At 33.3% G+C, this 19058-nt stretch overlaps 1 protein-coding gene across 1 annotated transcript in view; it reads left to right on the forward strand.

The window, feature by feature from the left end:
* The window catches only part of LOC150098055 (U3 small nucleolar RNA-interacting protein 2-like), a 190013-nt gene that overhangs the window by 58394 nt on the left and 112561 nt on the right, over nucleotides 1–19058 (forward strand). Inside the window, exons 6-7 of the mRNA XM_090406409.1 lie at nucleotides 646–772; nucleotides 14802–14926. Of these exons, the coding sequence (XP_090262535.1) occupies nucleotides 646–772; nucleotides 14802–14926 (252 nt within the window). The remainder of the gene's footprint in view (nucleotides 1–645; nucleotides 773–14801; nucleotides 14927–19058) is intronic.

Here is a 19058-nt window from a genome sequence, read left to right on the forward strand (position 1 = left end):
CTATGGATGTCAGATTTTTGATTTGTGTAGAGTTAGTAGCTGTGCAGAAGAAAAAGAGCATCTTGTGTTGAGCACATTTCTCTGAACCTTTCCATGTCACTTGTTCAGTGGTGGATGATGTAGGCCAAGAGGTCAAGAGTAGATCTTGAATGGACAGAATCTGTACTGGTGGTCACTAATTAATTGGTGGACCCCTAGTTAGTAGAAAAGCTGACTATTAATGACTTTCTCCATTATTTTGGAAAGAATTGAGGCAATGGTAATTGGTTGGTAGCTTGACATTGGGATAGTATCCTTTTTGTAATAGGCTCGATATACGATTGCTTCCGTCTGTTGGGATAAGTTCCAGCTAAGTATAGAAGATTGCAGAGATCTAAAGACAGTCAAGCCTGTTGGTTGGAGAGTAGATATGCTAACTACTCAGGCCAGTGGCCTTCCATTGAACTTCTTTATATATTTAATTGATAGTTATATTGACGCTATTTGTGAATAATTAAAATGACATTAATAACAGCATTTTGTTTGAATAAGTAAATATACTCTGAGCGTAAATAAGGATTAATTTAATTAAGAACTATGATACTGTGATACTAGAGAATATGATACTGTGAAGTGATGAAATGTGATTACAATAATAAATTTTAGGTTTTAGGTGCTGAAGCTAAAGAGATCCACAGACTCAAAGGCCATAAACTCTCTATTACATGTATGGTATTATCATCAGATGACAAATATCTTTTTAGTGGTTCCAAGGATTGTTCCATTATTAAATGTAAGTACCTTCTTATTTTATTCTTCCTTAATATTTTATTTCTGAATATGTTCTCATGTATTTGTTGGTCTTGAATTAAATTCCAAGATTTCAGTTTGTGTCTTTCTTCATTTGTTGGTATGCCATTTAAGTGCCTAGGTAATAACACCTTGAGCTAGAGAAACATTATATTGGAGATATTTAATTTTAGTAATTAAAATATTGTAATCCCTGCATAGTATAGTGGGAGGTGATTTTCCGTATAGAAGACTATTGCAAAGAGGTTAAGCCTTATCTTTTCGTGATGCATAGCACATCTTCATCACCATCAATTTCCTGATATGTACCCTCAATGGATATACATGCTACTATGACAGGGCTACATGATTAAGTTTACATTATTATTTATCTCCTATAAATAGTTTTCTTCCAAATTAGTCTATTACTTTTCAGCATGCCAATATTGTTGTAGCTAACATTTAAATCTTCCAAGGCACTTCTGAATCAGTCCATGAAATGGTCTTCCTCTGGGTCTTTTTTCCTGCCATCTTGGCATCAAACACCTGTTTTGCTAACCTTTGTTCTCTCATTCTGTTTAAGTGACTGCACCTTAGATTTCCCCGTCGATGCAGTCTTCAATGCTAACAATAAAAAGAAAAAAATTATAATTATCTAGTTATCTGATAATTATCTTTTAAAAAGGTTTTGGAACTTGATTTTTTTCCCCACAGCAACCAGTAAAAAAATGTTTTTATTATAAGATCACCTTTCTATGCTTGCATAACACTAAATAATAATGTGACATTTCCATAATGTAATGCTTTTTTTTTTTGTGACGAAAATTTCTGGATGATGTCAACAAGATTCAGTAGGCAGGTGAACAAAACAGCTGAAGAAAGAATTTTAATGCCTCATAGTCTAAAGAGAAATAGATGATGCTTTTAGCATGTTAATTAGAGCTTTATGAGGAGGAGAAAGAAGCCACTGTTCAGTTATCTGTTGATAATTTTAACTTATTGAAGTTCGAAAACTGCAGAATTAACCTTTATTTTTTGTTCTATTTTCTCATATTATATATGCTTTATTATATTTATATTACTTTGCATTAATAATTACCTATATTGAAATGTAATTTGTGTGTGCATCCTATAAACAAAACTAACAGAAATAACCTTTAGAATATGTTAATGCACTGCCACCTACAGTACATTTTCTATAAAAACATAAGCAATAGAATGTGATTAACGAGTGAGGGAGGTAAACTGACTTAGGTCAAGTTTGCAGAACATAACTCTTATGTAAGTCTGGAACTGTATATTGTATATGGGTTTTTAGTTATGATGAAAAATAAGTTTGAACTATTTTCTTAGTTTTTATTGATCCACAGTAGTGAGAAAAGAGAGAAAGAGAGAGAGGCTGAACTTTAAGATTAATTGAATTTGTTAGATTTAGCCCTTATTCAGTCTACTTGTGAAAAAACAGTGACGGGACTACTATTTAGGAAATGTTTATGCTTGTGCATATTTTGGTTTAGATAACTTATTAAATAGAATGCTTTAAAATTTTGTAAATTTCAGAAATTTTAAATTTTGTAAATTTTTGCCATGCCTGTACTCACCAATGTGAGCCCCTTTCTCAGGGGCTCACATTGGTGAGTACGGGCATGGCAAACCCGAGATACCCAAGCTAGACCTGATCTTACTTCGTACAATATACACTTGGTATATCATATCTGGAGACTGATCTTCTACTCTTCTTCTCTCTACTCTCTCTTACTTCTTACTCCCCCCCCCCAGTGCTATTAGAGCAATGCGAGGGGGGTGACTCTTTCCTTACAAACTGTAGTTTCCACTATCTACTAAAAAGGCAAGCCCAGTTGTCTTAAGGGGGCAGCCTAGGGTATCTATTGTCATGCTGGTCACTTGACATAGGGAAATGCATATTACTTTCAACAAAATCCAAACTGGACAGAAAACATGGGAAATGATTGCAAACTGGAAAAGGTTAAGAAACTTTGGAAAAAGGAAAATGTGGTGAAATATGCTACATGGAACATTAGAAGCATAGCACATAAAGAAGAAGAATTAGATAAAATTTTAAATGACAAAAATATAGAAATTGCAGTTCTTACAGGAGCAAAAGAAGCAGCTAACTACAATATCATATACAGTGGAGTGGATAAACAAATACATGCAAAAGCTGGTGTAATGATTTGGATCCATAAATCAATCATTACATTTTCTATAAAAACATAAGCAATAGAATGTGATTAACGAGTGAGGGAGGTAAACTGACTTAGGTCAAGTTTGCAGAACATAACTCTTATGTAAGTCTGGAACTGTATATTGTATATGGGTTTTTAGTTATGATGAAAAATAAGTTTGAACTATTTTCTTAGTTTTTATTGATCCACAGTAGTGAGAAAAGAGAGAAAGAGAGAGAGGCTGAACTTTAAGATTAATTGAATTTGTTAGATTTAGCCCTTATTCAGTCTACTTGTGAAAAAACAGTGACGGGACTACTATTTAGGAAATGTTTATGCTTGTGCATATTTTGGTTTAGATAACTTATTAAATAGAATGCTTTAAAATTTTGTAAATTTCAGAAATTTTAAATTTTGTAAATTTTTGCCATGCCTGTACTCACCAATGTGAGCCCCTTTCTCAGGGGCTCACATTGGTGAGTACGGGCATGGCAAACCCGAGATACCCAAGCTAGACCTGATCTTACTTCGTACAATATACACTTGGTATATCATATCTGGAGACTGATCTTCTACTCTTCTTCTCTCTACTCTCTCTTACTTCTTACTCCCCCCCCCCAGTGCTATTAGAGCAATGCGAGGGGGGTGACTCTTTCCTTACAAACTGTAGTTTCCACTATCTACTAAAAAGGCAAGCCCAGTTGTCTTAAGGGGGCAGCCTAGGGTATCTATTGTCATGCTGGTCACTTGACATAGGGAAATGCATATTACTTTCAACAAAATCCAAACTGGACAGAAAACATGGGAAATGATTGCAAACTGGAAAAGGTTAAGAAACTTTGGAAAAAGGAAAATGTGGTGAAATATGCTACATGGAACATTAGAAGCATAGCACATAAAGAAGAAGAATTAGATAAAATTTTAAATGACAAAAATATAGAAATTGCAGTTCTTACAGGAGCAAAAGAAGCAGCTAACTACAATATCATATACAGTGGAGTGGATAAACAAATACATGCAAAAGCTGGTGTAATGATTTGGATCCATAAATCAATCATTACATTTTCTATAAAAACATAAGCAATAGAATGTGATTAACGAGTGAGGGAGGTAAACTGACTTAGGTCAAGTTTGCAGAACATAACTCTTATGTAAGTCTGGAACTGTATATTGTATATGGGTTTTTAGTTATGATGAAAAATAAGTTTGAACTATTTTCTTAGTTTTTATTGATCCACAGTAGTGAGAAAAGAGAGAAAGAGAGAGAGGCTGAACTTTAAGATTAATTGAATTTGTTAGATTTAGCCCTTATTCAGTCTACTTGTGAAAAAACAGTGACGGGACTACTATTTAGGAAATGTTTATGCTTGTGCATATTTTGGTTTAGATAACTTATTAAATAGAATGCTTTAAAATTTTGTAAATTTCAGAAATTTTAAATTTTGTAAATTTTTGCCATGCCTGTACTCACCAATGTGAGCCCCTTTCTCAGGGGCTCACATTGGTGAGTACGGGCATGGCAAACCCGAGATACCCAAGCTAGACCTGATCTTACTTCGTACAATATGCACTTGGTATATCATATCTGGAGACTGATCTTCTACTCTTCTTCTCTCTACTCTCTCTTACTTCTTACTTCCCCCCCCCCCCCCAGTGCTATTAGAGCAATGCGAGGGGGGTGACTCTTTCCTTACAAACTGTAGTTTCCACTATCTACTAAAAAGGCAAGCCCAGTTGTCTTAAGGGGGCAGCCTAGGGTATCTATTGTCATGCTGGTCACTTGACATAGGGAAATGCATATTACTTTCAACAAAATCCAAACTGGACAGAAAACATGGGAAATGATTGCAAACTGGAAAAGGTTAAGAAACTTTGGAAAAAGGAAAATGTGGTGAAATATGCTACATGGAACATTAGAAGCATACCACATAAAGAAGAAGAATTAGATAAAATTTTAAATGACAAAAATATAGAAATTGCAGTTCTTACAGGAGCAAAAGAAGCAGCTAACTACAATATCATATACAGTGGAGTGGATAAACAAATACATGCAAAAGCTGGTGTAATGATTTGGATCCATAAATCAATTAAAGCAAAAATAACTCATTATACATACTGGAATGAAAGAATATTAGAAGTGCGATTAAAATTAAATAAAGAAAATTTAACAGTTGTTGGAGTGTATGTCCCTGAAGAAGGAAAAGAAGAATAAAATGATTACTTTTACAAAGAGTTTTGAAAAATTAAATAAAACAGACATATAATTATAGCTGGAGATCTTAATTCCAGAATAGGAATGAAAAAAATTAACAATATTCAAAAATTTGGAGAACCAACAGTAAACAAAAATGGAAAGCGACTCATTGATTATACAATATATAATAATTTAAAAATAATGAATATATTTTCTTCTTCTTCTTCTTCGTCTATGATCTCTTATGCTTTTAAGCATCGAAATTTCCATGCCGTCCTGTCCAAGGTTTGACAGGACGGCATGGAAATGTTTGACAGGACTTTTGCTTCTTTCCAGTTAATTCCCTTCTTTCCAATTTTTCTTTAATTTCCTTTTGCCAACCTTTCCTGGGTCTGCCCATGTTTCTTTTTCCTATTTTCTGGCTTTCATATACAGTTTTTGCTATTCTTCCTTCTTCCATTCGATTGAGATGTCCAAACCATCTCATTTGAGCTTGTGTTATGAATTGATTCAGAGGTGCAACTTGAAGGCTGTCTCTTATGGTTTGATTTCTTATTCGGTCTAGTCTTGTTTTTTGTGCCACTTTCCTGAGATATTTCATTTCAATTGTTTATAGTTATTTGTGTTTCCTGTTGTTAAACACCAAGACTCACAACTGTATGTTAATGTTGGTAGAAACACTGAATGGTACACTGCCATTTTGGGTGACTTCTTTCTTATCTAGGAGTGGGCCTTTCATTGCATAGAATAGATTTGTTCCCCCTCTTATCCTGTTGTTAATTTCCGTGTCTAGTCTACCATCTTCTTGTATATATGATCCCAAGTATTTAAAGGAGTGGACTTGTTCCAGTTGGTGATTCTCTATTTTTATTGTGTGTTTTTGTTGGTTTCTAGATATGATCATTGTTTTAGTTTTATTTATATTTATGGTCATATTCCTTTTCTTTGTTTCTTCATACCAAATGTTGATATTGTACTGCAGATCTTCAGCTGTATTTGCTAGAATCACTACATCATCTGCAAAAGCCATATGTGAAATCCTGGTTTCTTTCAGTTTCCTGTATCCTAAGTGGAATTTTTTTGTTTTTGTTTGGCATGCCTTTAAAATTTCATCCATTACTACGATGAAGAGAAGAGGGCTGAGGATACAGCCTTGCCTCACTCCTACATTTGTTTCAAATTCTTTTGATCTATTATTACAGGTTCTTACATAATTTCTATTACTTTTGTAGAGGCTTTGTATGGCTGCTATTAAGTTATATTGTATCTTGTTTTTCTTTAATGTTTGCCATATTAAGTGTCTGGGAACTCGGTCAAAAGTCTTTTCAAAATCTATAAAACATGAATGTAGTTCTTTTCCATATTCCAATGTTTTCTCTGATATTTGTCTAAGACTGAAGATAAGATCCTGTGTGCTTCTATTTTTTCGAAAGCCATATTGCATTTCATCCAGTGTGTCCTCTATTTGATTCCTCAGCCTCGCTTCTAAAATGCGGGTATATAATTTTCCTGGAACGCTTAAAAGCGAAATTCCTCTATGGTTTTCACATTTTAAATTTAGTTTAATCCTTTATCCAAGTGTGAGCAAACAATGTTTGTGCCTGAAAGTATCTTCAGGACTGGGGTAAGGTGGTACAACACCAGGGCACTCCTTGCAAAGGTGGAGCAAGATACCAACACTCCTATCTCAGTATCTCCCATAATGCAAAACACATCTCCTTGCAGATATGTCTAATGTTATGCATTAAGGGAAGGGCCACAACCCAGACTAGTTTCGACCTTTATTGAGGTCTCTTCAGTGGGAGCCAGGCCCAAGTGAAGATACCAGGCAGAAGCATTAGCAGGTCATCTCTACCTATAGGAGTTGCCAAATGGTGTGCCACCCTTTTTTAATAAATTACTCTGGATTTAGAGAAAGATGTTGAAAGTTTATTTTTCACTTGGTTAGAGCATAATAAATTTAGTTTAATCCTTTATCCAAGTGTGAGCAAACAAAGTTTGCACCTGAAAGTATCTTCAGGACTGGGGTAAGGTGGTACAACACCAGGCATTCCTTGCAAAGGTGGAGCAAGCTACCAGCATTACGGGAGATACTGAGATAGGAGTGTTACTCTAACCAAGTGAAAAATAAACTTTCAACAGGTTTTCACATTTGTGGTTGTCTCCTTTCTTAAATATAGGGATTATTATAGCTACTTCCCAGTCTTTGGGAATAATTTTCTTTTTCCATACAACATTGAATAGGTGTAAAAGAAATTTTATGGCTTTTGTTCCTAAATTCTTTACCATTTCTGGTGTTATTTGGTCATGGCCTGCTGATTTGCCCAGTTTTATTTTATTTATTGCTGCTAACAGTTCATTTGCATGAATTTCTTCACTCTGATCTATTTTGCTTGTGTGTCTTGCTCTTAGGGTTCTATTTTTTCCGTGTCCTGCATCTTCCAATAATTCTTGAAAGTACTGTTTCCATCTTTCCATGATGTCTTCGGAATTTGTGAGTAACTTTCCATCCTTATTTTTGATAAACTTTATGGGGCATTCTTTCTCTGACCTTATTCTTCTTAAAACATTATAGAAGAGTTTTTGGTTGAAATTTTGTTCTAAAGTATGTCCGAAGCTTCCCAGCATTTTCTTTTCTCTGCTTTCACTAAGGTTTTAACTTTATTTCTTTGGTTGTTGTATAGTTCTCTATCAACCTGCAGCTTTGATGTTATATATCTCTTCCATAATTGCTTTTTCTTTTTAATTTCTTCTTTTAGTTCTTCAGTCCACCAGGGTGTTTTATGTTTCTTCTGTTTATTATTTAATGATACACCACAAATTTCTTTGCTTGTTTCTAGAAGTGTTTTGAACCTGTACCATAGGTTTTCTACATCTTGGTCTTCATATATCTCTTTTTCTACTTCTTTCATCTTCTCTTCTATTTTACTTTTATACTCAATGGCTGTTTCTTCTTTCTTTAGTTTGTAGTTCTTTATCTTAATATATATTTCCTTGCTACTTTTTCTACATTTTTCAACTTTTATTTTATGGTTTGTTTCCAATACTAATAAGTAGTGGTCACTGCCTATTTCAGGACCTCTGTAGACTCTTGCATTTTTTGTATACTTCCAGTACGATCTGCTTATGATGGCTTAGTCAATTATAGATTTTTCGTTTCTATTGGGCTCTTCCCTGGTAAACTTATGGATTTCTTTATGCTTGAACATAGTATTCGCTATTACTAAATTATTTGTAAGGCAAAGATTTATTATTCTTTCTCCATTATTATTCCGGGTTATTTCTCCTTGCGATCCCAACACTTGTTTCGTTTCTTCATCTACTTGATTCCCTACCCGGCCATTAAGGTCTCCTAGTAGTATGATATGCCCTTGAACTTCTTCAATTGTTTTTTGTAAGAGTTCGAAGAATTCATCTTTAATTTCTTTATTGGCATTATCATTTGGGCCATATGCAACAATTACAGTGAATACTTGGTTGTCTGATTTAAAATCTATACTAAGTGTCAACAACCTTTCGTTTATTAGTTGCCATTTAGTAATATATTCTTTGAGATCTGGTTTAATTATGCAAGCTACCCCTTGTTTTCCTCATTCTCTTGGGTTTACCCCTGAATAGAAAAGTATATATCCATCTTTCATTTTCTGGCAACCTTGATCTTTCTTTTTTGTTTCTGTGACTGCTAGCAAATCCAATCTTGATTTTTTAAATTCATCAATTAATTCGTTTTCTTTTCCATGTAGACTTTTAACGTTCCATGTTCCGTATCTCATGTACCTTTTTCCTCGCTTTGTCGTTAACCATTTAGGCAGTTCGGCTATCTCTTTGTTATTTCTTTTAATGAGTGAAATTTTAAGGTGTGCAGGGGATTAGCCTTCAGCACCCGAGTCTGGTGGTGGTGCTGCCACCTTCGAGGCCCCCAGACCGGCCTATGAGGGAAGTGCTATTTTGTTGGTCCGCGGGAGGTATTTTATTTCCCTCCTACCCTTCATAGTAAACTATGACGAGCATTCACCGATCCGCCACCAGGGGACGTGCCCGATGGGGGTTACAGGTGTCCCCACACGGGATGAATATATTTTACAAACATAAAAATATACATAAATATATGGTATGCAAGAGGACAAAAATCAATAATAGACTACTTTATAGCAAATGAAAAAGCAGCAAACCTCTTCCTAGACATTAAAGTTAGAAGAAGGCTAGAAATTGACACAGATCACTGTTTAGTACAGGCAAAACTAAGATTTTCATCAAACTGGCTACAAAAAATACAAAAAAAATAAACAAACTAGAGAAACAAAATCTAATTACAAAGTAAGACTACTAAATGATTCAAATATAAGAAATTTATACCAACAAAGGATTAATAACTACTTAGAAAAAATACAAGAAAATGAAGACATTGAGAAAGAATGGAATAATATAAAAGAAATTATTGCATCAGCAGCATATGAAAATCTAGGAACATACAAAAAAAAATCATAAAAAAAATACATATATGGAACAATGAAATAAAAACAATAATTGAGAATAAAAAGCTGGCTTTTAAAAGATGGTTAAGTAGCAAAAAACAAGAAGATGAAATTGAATATAAAAAAAGGTGAGCAATAGTCAAAAGAGAAACCAGAAAGAAACACAGAGAAAGCTGGGAAAAATTTGTATCATATCTAGAAAATGACATATATAAATTAAGACCCAGTGCATACAAAATAGTAAAACACATGAATCCAGATACAAAAGCAACTGCAAATATAAATTGTGAAATAGATGTAAAAGTATTGTTGGATTACTTACAGATCTTTCGATGAATAATACTGGCATCAAAAATAATTACACCAAAAACTTACAAAATTCCTTAAGTGATATGATAACAATGAAAGAATTAAAGGACAACCTAAATAAAATAAAAAATGGCAAATCAGCAGGAGAAGATGGAATAAACTCCGAACTGTATAAATTTGTTGGAAAAAAATTTCTTCAAAGATTACTAAAATTTTTAAATGAAATATATATACAAATGGACAAATATAAATAAAATGGAATACAAGCATAGTAATAACCTATATTTAAAAAAGGGGATAAAACAAAACTTATTAACTACAGAGGTATTAGTTTATTGAATACATGCTACAAAATATATAGCAGAATAGTTCATGAAAAATAAAAATATACAGTGAAAAAATATTATTAGAATGTCAAAATGGATTTATAAAAGGATGCTCTACAATGGATGCAGCTTTCTGTTTAAAACTACTTATAGAAAAAAGATCATCATCATCAAATTCCTGACATGTATCCTCAAAGGGTGTACAGGATATGATAGTACTACATGAAAAATTTACATCATTACTAACTTCCTATCTACAATTTTCCTCCAGATCAGTCTGTTACTTGTCAAGACTCCAATATTATCAGATCTTATATTTCTGTCGTCTAAGGCACTTTGTACCATATCAAACCATCTATATCTTGGTCTTCCTCTGGTTCGTTTTCCTGCCAACCTGGCAGAAAACACTTGTTTTGCCAATCTTTCCTCGCCCATTCTGTTTAAATGACCATACCACCTGAGATTAGCTCTGCTAACGCATTCCTGGATGCTGACAATGTTAAGTTCTTTCATAATATACTCATTTTTAATATGATATTGCCATTGATGCCATCTGTTCACGCCTCTAATCTTTCTCAGGACTCTCATATCTGCGGTCGCTAGTCTTTGGTCAAGTGTTTTACTTCTGACCCAGCTCTCAGATCCATAAGCTAAAACTGGTTTGAACACTGTCTTGTATACAGCTAATTTAGTGTTCCGACTAATTTCTCTCTTATTCCATATGAATTTATTCATTTGACTTCCTACCATACCAGCTTTGTTGATTCTGTTGTCTATTTCCATATTTAATTTACTATCTTCACTAAAAATCGTGCCTAAGTAGCTGAAATGTTTTACTTGTTCCACAGGTTCCGCATTGAAAACACAGTTGACATTTTCGACAATTCTACCTATTTTCATTGTCTTTGTCTTTTTAATGCTGACCTTCATACCATATCTATTACAACAGTTATTCAATTTAGTCAGGGAATCTTGCAAACTTGTAGTGGATTTATTTAGAAGTATCAATGTTTGGATAATTAAAATAACTCATTATGATTACTTTTTTTTGCACCCATCATCATTATTTTCTGATGCATTTCGTCATCACTAGCAGACAATCCACTAGGTCTGTAACAGTACCTCACTATGTATTTAATCTTGTTTGACTCTACCAGATGTGTAACAAGAAACCTGCTGCCACATGAAAAACTGTTACTAGTATTACAGTCACTTCTCAATGCTAACTGGATTCAAGTCATCCAATATCATTAGCACTATGCCCTCTCTTCTCTTTTCCATGTATCTTTTCTGAAAATACTGTACTATTTACACTTGGTGGCAATTAGTACATCTGCTTGTGATAGCCAGGTCTCACTAATGCATGCATTTTGAGGTCCCAATGTATTCACCAAGGCAATAAATTATACTCCTTTGTTTTTGATACTCCTAGTTTCATGTATAGACAATAAATTACCTTAATACTTTTTTATATGTTCTTGCCTGTGGTCTGCATGCAGTTGGATAACTTTTAGATCTCTATCTATCTAGTGCCTTACTTATGCAGAACATCCTTGCATATGCTTGACAAGTCAAAACCAGATGAACACCAAATCATTCTCTTCTTATAATCAATTCCATGATAATGCACATTTCCATCATTAACGCAGCTACATAACATTGTCTCTTTTACAAACAGATTGTCACTATTCCTTCTATCATAATTTAGTTTCCCTGATGCTCTTTCTTAGGTATCATACCATTTAATAAATTTTCAAGACTCCTGATATCAAATGCATTCAATTGTAGGCCATCCTTCTTATACAAATCCATTCTTTCCTCAAACTCACTTCACACATTCAAAAAACTTGCATCCATTTCTTCTATGCACAGCTTAAGCATTTAATCATTTGCCATCTTAGCCCTTCTTCGTAATTCATTTATATTCTATATAGGTTATAATTTTGACTTTTCCACTTTTCACTCTAGCCTGAACAATTCTTTCATATCCTCTCTCATACTGAATTTATCACTAAATAAGTGATTTGTACCTACTAATATTATGATCTCTCTTTTTTTTTTTTTCCAGTTGCATGTGCTATATTTTTAATTTTTGATTAGGGAAACTTGAATTTATAACTTGGCCATCAGTGTGTTAGATCCTGAATGAAGGAATCTTACAAAGAAATCATTCATTCAGAATCCAACATATTAAACTTACCAACAAAGAGAAATACCTGCACATAAGCTGAAATTAAAAGTGAAACTTCTTCACTTTATGTATAAAATTTGTATTCCTTATTTCATGTACCATATATTTAATCTATTGTGATCATATTAAGATTTTTTAGAGTATGTCTTAAAAGAGGAATAATCTGATTTAATTTAAGCTTCATTTAAGCTGTGTAAAAATAAATGTGAGTCATCAAATAGTTACTAAATAATAATTCTTGAAAGTTATAAAACTACACGTGTACAGTGTAACGCTGGCGGCAGTAGCATACATGGAACATACTTTGATGCGAATTCTGGGAATGCAAGAGCATAACGTCAGGAGAGCAAGGGGAGAAAAGAGACGGGTTGTGTGCAAAAGGGGACTCCGAAAAAGAGGGTGCTCTATTGAAGAATATAAGGGGACGAGTGTTGTATCGGAGATGTTTCTTGTTGTATCATTTTCCTGTTTGGTGGCTCGGGAGTTCGCGTAAAGGGGGAAGGGGATGAATAAGATGTCGGACAGCAGGCTTTCTTGAAAATGGAGAAGAATAAGCAGTCCTAGCAGAATCAAGCTGTCGCTGAGAAGTCCCATTGAGTTGTTCCTGACACGCAAAGATTTAAGTCCATTTTCGGCAGAAATAATGAAGATAGCGTAACCCCTACGTTGGCGTATGGACAGCCAATAGACAAGAAGTAACCAGACGTACACGTGGTGCTGAAAGATGTGGAAAAAGTTCGGTAAGGTGAAATTACTATATTTTGTGTATAAAATTCATTAGAAGAGAGAAGATTGTTTGCGAATGTGAAATTAAGAACAGTATTCTAAAGAACTCTGTGGACAGTCTCTAATTAGAAAGTTAACCTCCTTTGAGAGAGTAAGAAGAATTGTTTGGAAAAGGTCTTTAGTAATTGTATGTGATAGGATTAACTTAATGAGATCAGAATTGTGGATTTTAGTAACTGAGTAACATTAGAATGTTTGTTTATATTATCTTATGAATAACATTACAGAAAGGAATTTTAGTTTAACTTCATATCATTTGCTATCTATCCCAGTATGTAGTTATTGTTTCGCATGCTTTATGATGTTTCTTAACCTTTGATTTAATTTAGAGCATGTTAACCTCTTAACTCGAGTCTTTTCATTTAGTATTGAGTCATATTAAGCGTATGAATTTTTTGTGTATTCTGTTTAGATATTCCAATAAACATGTCATATTTACTTAAACCTGAGTCATGCCTGATTATGATTCCAAACTACCACTTATAAAAATAGAACCTATTTTGGAAGGAAGGAATTAGAAAGTGTATATAATTATAGATTTAGGTCATGACTGCAATAATCTGAATCTATACGGCAGTGTTAAAGTAAGATATTGTGTAAGAAAGCCTCAGAATCTAGTATTGTCTCCCTGAGCAAGGATCCTTTTCTGCTATAGGATACTGGCTGGCGCAGCAAAATATAAATTTGCCAGTATCCAAAAAGGAAACAATCCTAGATGTAAGCATATTAGGCCCGATATCTGAAGAAGTAAAATAGCGATAGAAAGATAGAACAGGAAGATATAAGGCAGTAAATTATAGAGAAAGCAACGGCATAACAATAGAGCAGCTGGTAGGATTTTAATTGAATAAGGTTTTGAGTAAGAAAGGATTTAATCACATAACAAACTCTTTAAGTATAAATCATATAAATAAAATATTTAACAAGTGGCATGCCTGTTTTATGATAGAGTCACCATACCGAATAATATCTTCTTTTTACAGTTGACTTTAACTACTTGATTATCATCACACAGTAACTTGCTGATTTTGTGCTTTGTTGTTTCTCATTTTTATTATTATTATTAGTTGTAGTATTATATGAGCACCTTCATGGAGTCCGAAGACTTATCGCGGGAGACCCAATCTATCCACACAATCTATCATACCTCTCTTTGAACTCATTAATAGAAAAAGCACTCACAACTGACTCTGACAACCCATTCCACTCATTGACCACAATTTTGCTGCTCAACTTTATGTAATTCCCTCATTTGCTTAATAATTTGTTTTAACTTTGTGATTTTGGAGGTTAATTCATTTTTGATATCCTCAAGTTTGTCTTGGGGTGGGGAGGCAAGCTTTATTGTTCTCAATTTTGCTGTTCTTGTTAGTATTCTGTTTTCTTTTCTTATGTGTTTTTGACACCATTTTCCCACTCTGTTTAATATTGCAGTATTATCAGTAAAAAAATGTTATAAAAATACTTAATGCTATAAAAAATCTACACTAATACTATAGAACACCAATTTTCTAAAAAAAAAAAAAATCACCAATTACCAATGTAGTTTCAATTTTTCTTCCTTAGGGTCACTTGAGACTGGAAAGAAGTTGAAAATTGTAAGTGGTGGAAGAAAAGGAACCGAAACAACTCACATAGGACATACAGCACATATACTTTCTATGGCACTGTCATATGATAATAAATTTCTAGTAAGTATTTATTGTATTAAAAACATTTTATTGCTTCATACTGAGTGAAACTTTAGTGAGCATTCTCAGAATCTTTAATCATCTATTTAATATCATTAACATACAAGTTCTACAAGTTTCTTCTTTTCATTATTGTGCAGTAAGAGTATCAACATGATACTGAAAAATATTGATATAAACTAGACAATTTGCTATGTTGCAAAGAAGTTTTTGTGGAGTTACTTATTCTCAGTATTGTGTAGTAATAGTATCAACATGATGCTGAAAAATATTGATATAAACTTTGGGAAAATTTGAATAATATATTGTTCAAACATGAATAATTATAAAAGTATTTATTTTTTAAGATTTGTATTGTAATAAATTACAAACATGAAACATTTTTTGTTAATGAGATGAATAAAATTGTTTCTGTTGAGAAGAACTTAGTTTGAAATCCAGTTCAAACTATTTTAAATTTTTAATGCAAACAGTTCAAACCATGTTATGCTGTGAACCACACATGGCTTTAACAGAAGTCAGTCAATACGTTTTGTTTGAAGCTTCCTTTAGATTTTTTTATTTTTATTTAATTATTATTCAAATTAATTATAGAATAGACTTGCACTTATCTGTCAATATGGCAACAAAAATATAAAAGAGAAAAAAAAAGTGTCACATGCCCATAGACTTTTGCTAACCCCTGGGGGTATGAGTACCACATTTTGGGAAATACGGTTCTATAGGAATCATCTCTTGTATTGTTTTGTTTTGGACTGCTCTGATTGCTGGATTCATTCAGACATCCATGTTTAATTTGTCTCTGGATAATAGAGGGATTACTCTGGACAAATTTAACTTATTATTCTGCTTATTTATTTAGATAGAAATAAGCAGATTTTTTTTTTATCTAAAAGAAAAACAAAACAAGAAATTTTGTTTTTTTTCTTTAAATAGGAAAAACAAAATTTGTCGAATTAAAAATCTTATTCAAATGTGTAGTCCTTGTGAATTTAAGCAGTTTTGGTCTCATTTTTATAGAAATTCTTGGTAGTCCAGTGATCTCTTGATTATCCAACATTAAAATGAACAAACTTAATTAATGATCCTTCAATGGGTTAGTGTGTCATGATATAATGCCATATAATTGCACCTCCAGTTATCCATTTTCAAATTGCTCTCCCACTGTGGTTGATAATAGAGGGATTACTGTAAATATTTTATTCCATACCAAATTGATTGCAACAGTTATTCAATTTAATTAAGGAATCTGGAAAACCATGTACTAGATTTATTTAAAAGTATAATATCATCTGACCAAGTGGTTAGCGTATTCATTCTTCAGGTTGTGGGTTTTCTATCCTTGCAGACTACCTCACCACATGCATCTCTGGCTGAGTCAATCAGGGTTTTCTTCAAGGCTTGCCACTGAATCTCCAAGGTTTTCCTGCTCTCAAACTCTTTCATTTTTCCTTCAATAATCTTTGTGTATTTTAGTCTACATTTCACATCGGAGAGCTGCTCAACATTTATTCGCTTTAAAACTTTCTTACATGTTTCCACTTTTTATACCATAGCTAATGCCACTTTCTTTCACAATTGTTCCATATAGATGGAACAATTAAATCTTGTTTTACAGCTGATTTTGCATCAAAACCTTCTATATCCTTTTGTTCTGTCTGCTGACTTCCAACTCAAATAGAGGCTATGTAATTGCTCAACAAGACTCCCATTGATTTTCTGACATAATAGATACAGACTTTCAAGAATTTATCATTCCTAATAATATGAGAATAATGCACTTAATATTTAAATATAAAGAAATACACAAATATGCATGGTCAGTCAGCAGATTTAAATCCTCTGGCTAACCATGTATCTTGTTGATTACATTATTGTAAATTTTAGCTAGATGAGTTAATCCTGAATGTAAGAGTATGATCATGATTTTGAATTAAATTGATCATTACATTGTATGATATTAGCAAAAATTCAACTTAAACTCAAGTGGTTAAAATAAATAAAATGGAAAATGTCTATCAACAAAGTGACAGAATTTCTTCATTACAAGATTCCCATACTGTGCATCAAAATCATCAGAAACCATACAAAAATCAAATGACATAGAGGAGGAATAGGAAAATCTGAAATAAATCCTGACGAAAGCAGCAGCAGAAAACTTAGGAAAAACTGCAAAAGAAAATTACGCAAACAGGATGGCCAAAAACCACCAAAACAACCCAAGTACCAAAACAAACTTCCCGACACACAAAATTTTCAAACTACCATACACCCAAAACACATACAAAGGCTATAAATACATCTTCAAACATACTGACTACAAACTGGTATTCACCACAAACCAAAAATTGGCAAATCTCCTTAAACCCACTAAATCTCACGTACAAAAAGAAATATTTGAACACCACAACGTAATCTGTGAATTTCCCTGCCAAAAAGACTGTGATATCATCTACACAGGTTCCACCATCAGGTCTTTATGGGCAAGACTACAAGAACACTTCCGCGATTGTAACATCCCAATTCCAGAATATTTAAACACTAAAAATCGCAACATCAACAAGAAAAATCGAACACAAAGCACAGGAAAAACGGAAATAGCTGTTCATGCCCTTGAACAAAAACATATCCCGCAGATCGACAAGGCCATCATAGTAGACAGACAAGACAATGAAACAATGCTTAGAATATCAGAAACAGTAGCCATAAAATGTGACGCAAACTCTATCAACGTCCACAGGCTCTACATAATCTCTGAGGTTTGGAAGCTTCACAACATAAAATTGAGGTTACAACCCGACCAATAGGTGATAATACAAACACTTCAAAAGCAGAAGCACCCACCCGACCTGACATAGCATCCACTTCCTCCATGTGTTCAGACGACGACCAAGCATAGTCGAAACGGACCGCACCCCATCAACCCCCCCCCCCCTAAAAATCAGTTGCTGTTTTCAACCCCTTTCACCTTTTCCCGCCCTATATAAATATAAACAAAATGCTCCGCCCATCCCTAATAATATAATATATATGTATATATATCTTATTCAAAAAACCTCGGGTTTTTTCCATTTCTATTTTAATTCTCCCACATTGCCTAACTCCCCCCCCCCACACACACACACAGTAGTTTGGACATCGCAGAAAGAAGAAAAGCCACAACACCCAGAAAAAGGTATGTGTAAATTTCTCTTCTTTTATGCTACATATATTTATTGGTAAATATACATCTACAATGCTCTAAAAATCCGTGAGTAAAAAGCCAATGACATTTAAACAGGGGCACTCCTAAACAGAAGCAGACAAAATAGCCGTAAATATAATAGTTTGTTAAGAGGAGTAACATGGGAGTTTTCCAGAAATAATATCCATAATCCTACAAAAGAAAGACTATAGGACTACAAACTAGAAAAGAAAATGGGACTATATAACTGGAATGGAGAAATAGAAAATATATTAAAAAATAAATAAGTAAATAAAAAAGACAGTCACAGCAAAAAATGACTATGTTCCGAGACAATAGAAGCAAAAATAGAGTACAAAAGAATAATGTGATTCCAAAAGAGAATTAGAGAGTGGGAGGGGGAATATAGAAAGAGGTGGAATAATATTATAGCAGAACTGGAAAAGGATATTTCAAAGCGACAACAAAAGCCTATAAAATAAAGAAATAAAAGAAAATGTAAAAACACAAACAATAGACTTAGAAAGGCATGGAACCTATTTTCAAAACCTCTGGGCTGATAATAATAAAAAAAATTAGAAAACAAAGAATGACTTAACAGAAACTATTACAATGTCAGAACTAAAAAATACAATGAATAAAATCATTAATAGGAAAACACTAAGAGAAGGAAAATATAAATATGGAGCTGTACTAAAATGCAGACAAAAAATTTAATGAAAGACTTCTAAAATTCTTTAATAAAGTTTGGATTTCTGGAAAAACTTCTGACTCTTGTGGGAAAAAAAAGAGCGAAGTAATGATGACTGCAATAACTATAGGCAAATTAGTCTACTAAATGCAGGGTGCATAATAATATATGCAAGCATATTAAAAGAAAAGCTACATAGGATTGTAGTTGACAAACACTAGTAGAAGAACAAAATGGATATTGAAAAGACTGCTTTT

The sequence above is a fragment of the Typopeltis vanoorti genome, chromosome 16 (assembly GCF_054136105.1).
Source record: "Typopeltis vanoorti isolate ZY-2024b chromosome 16, IOZ_Tvanoo_1.0, whole genome shotgun sequence".
Classification (NCBI taxonomy): domain Eukaryota; kingdom Metazoa; phylum Arthropoda; class Arachnida; order Uropygi; family Thelyphonidae; genus Typopeltis; species Typopeltis vanoorti.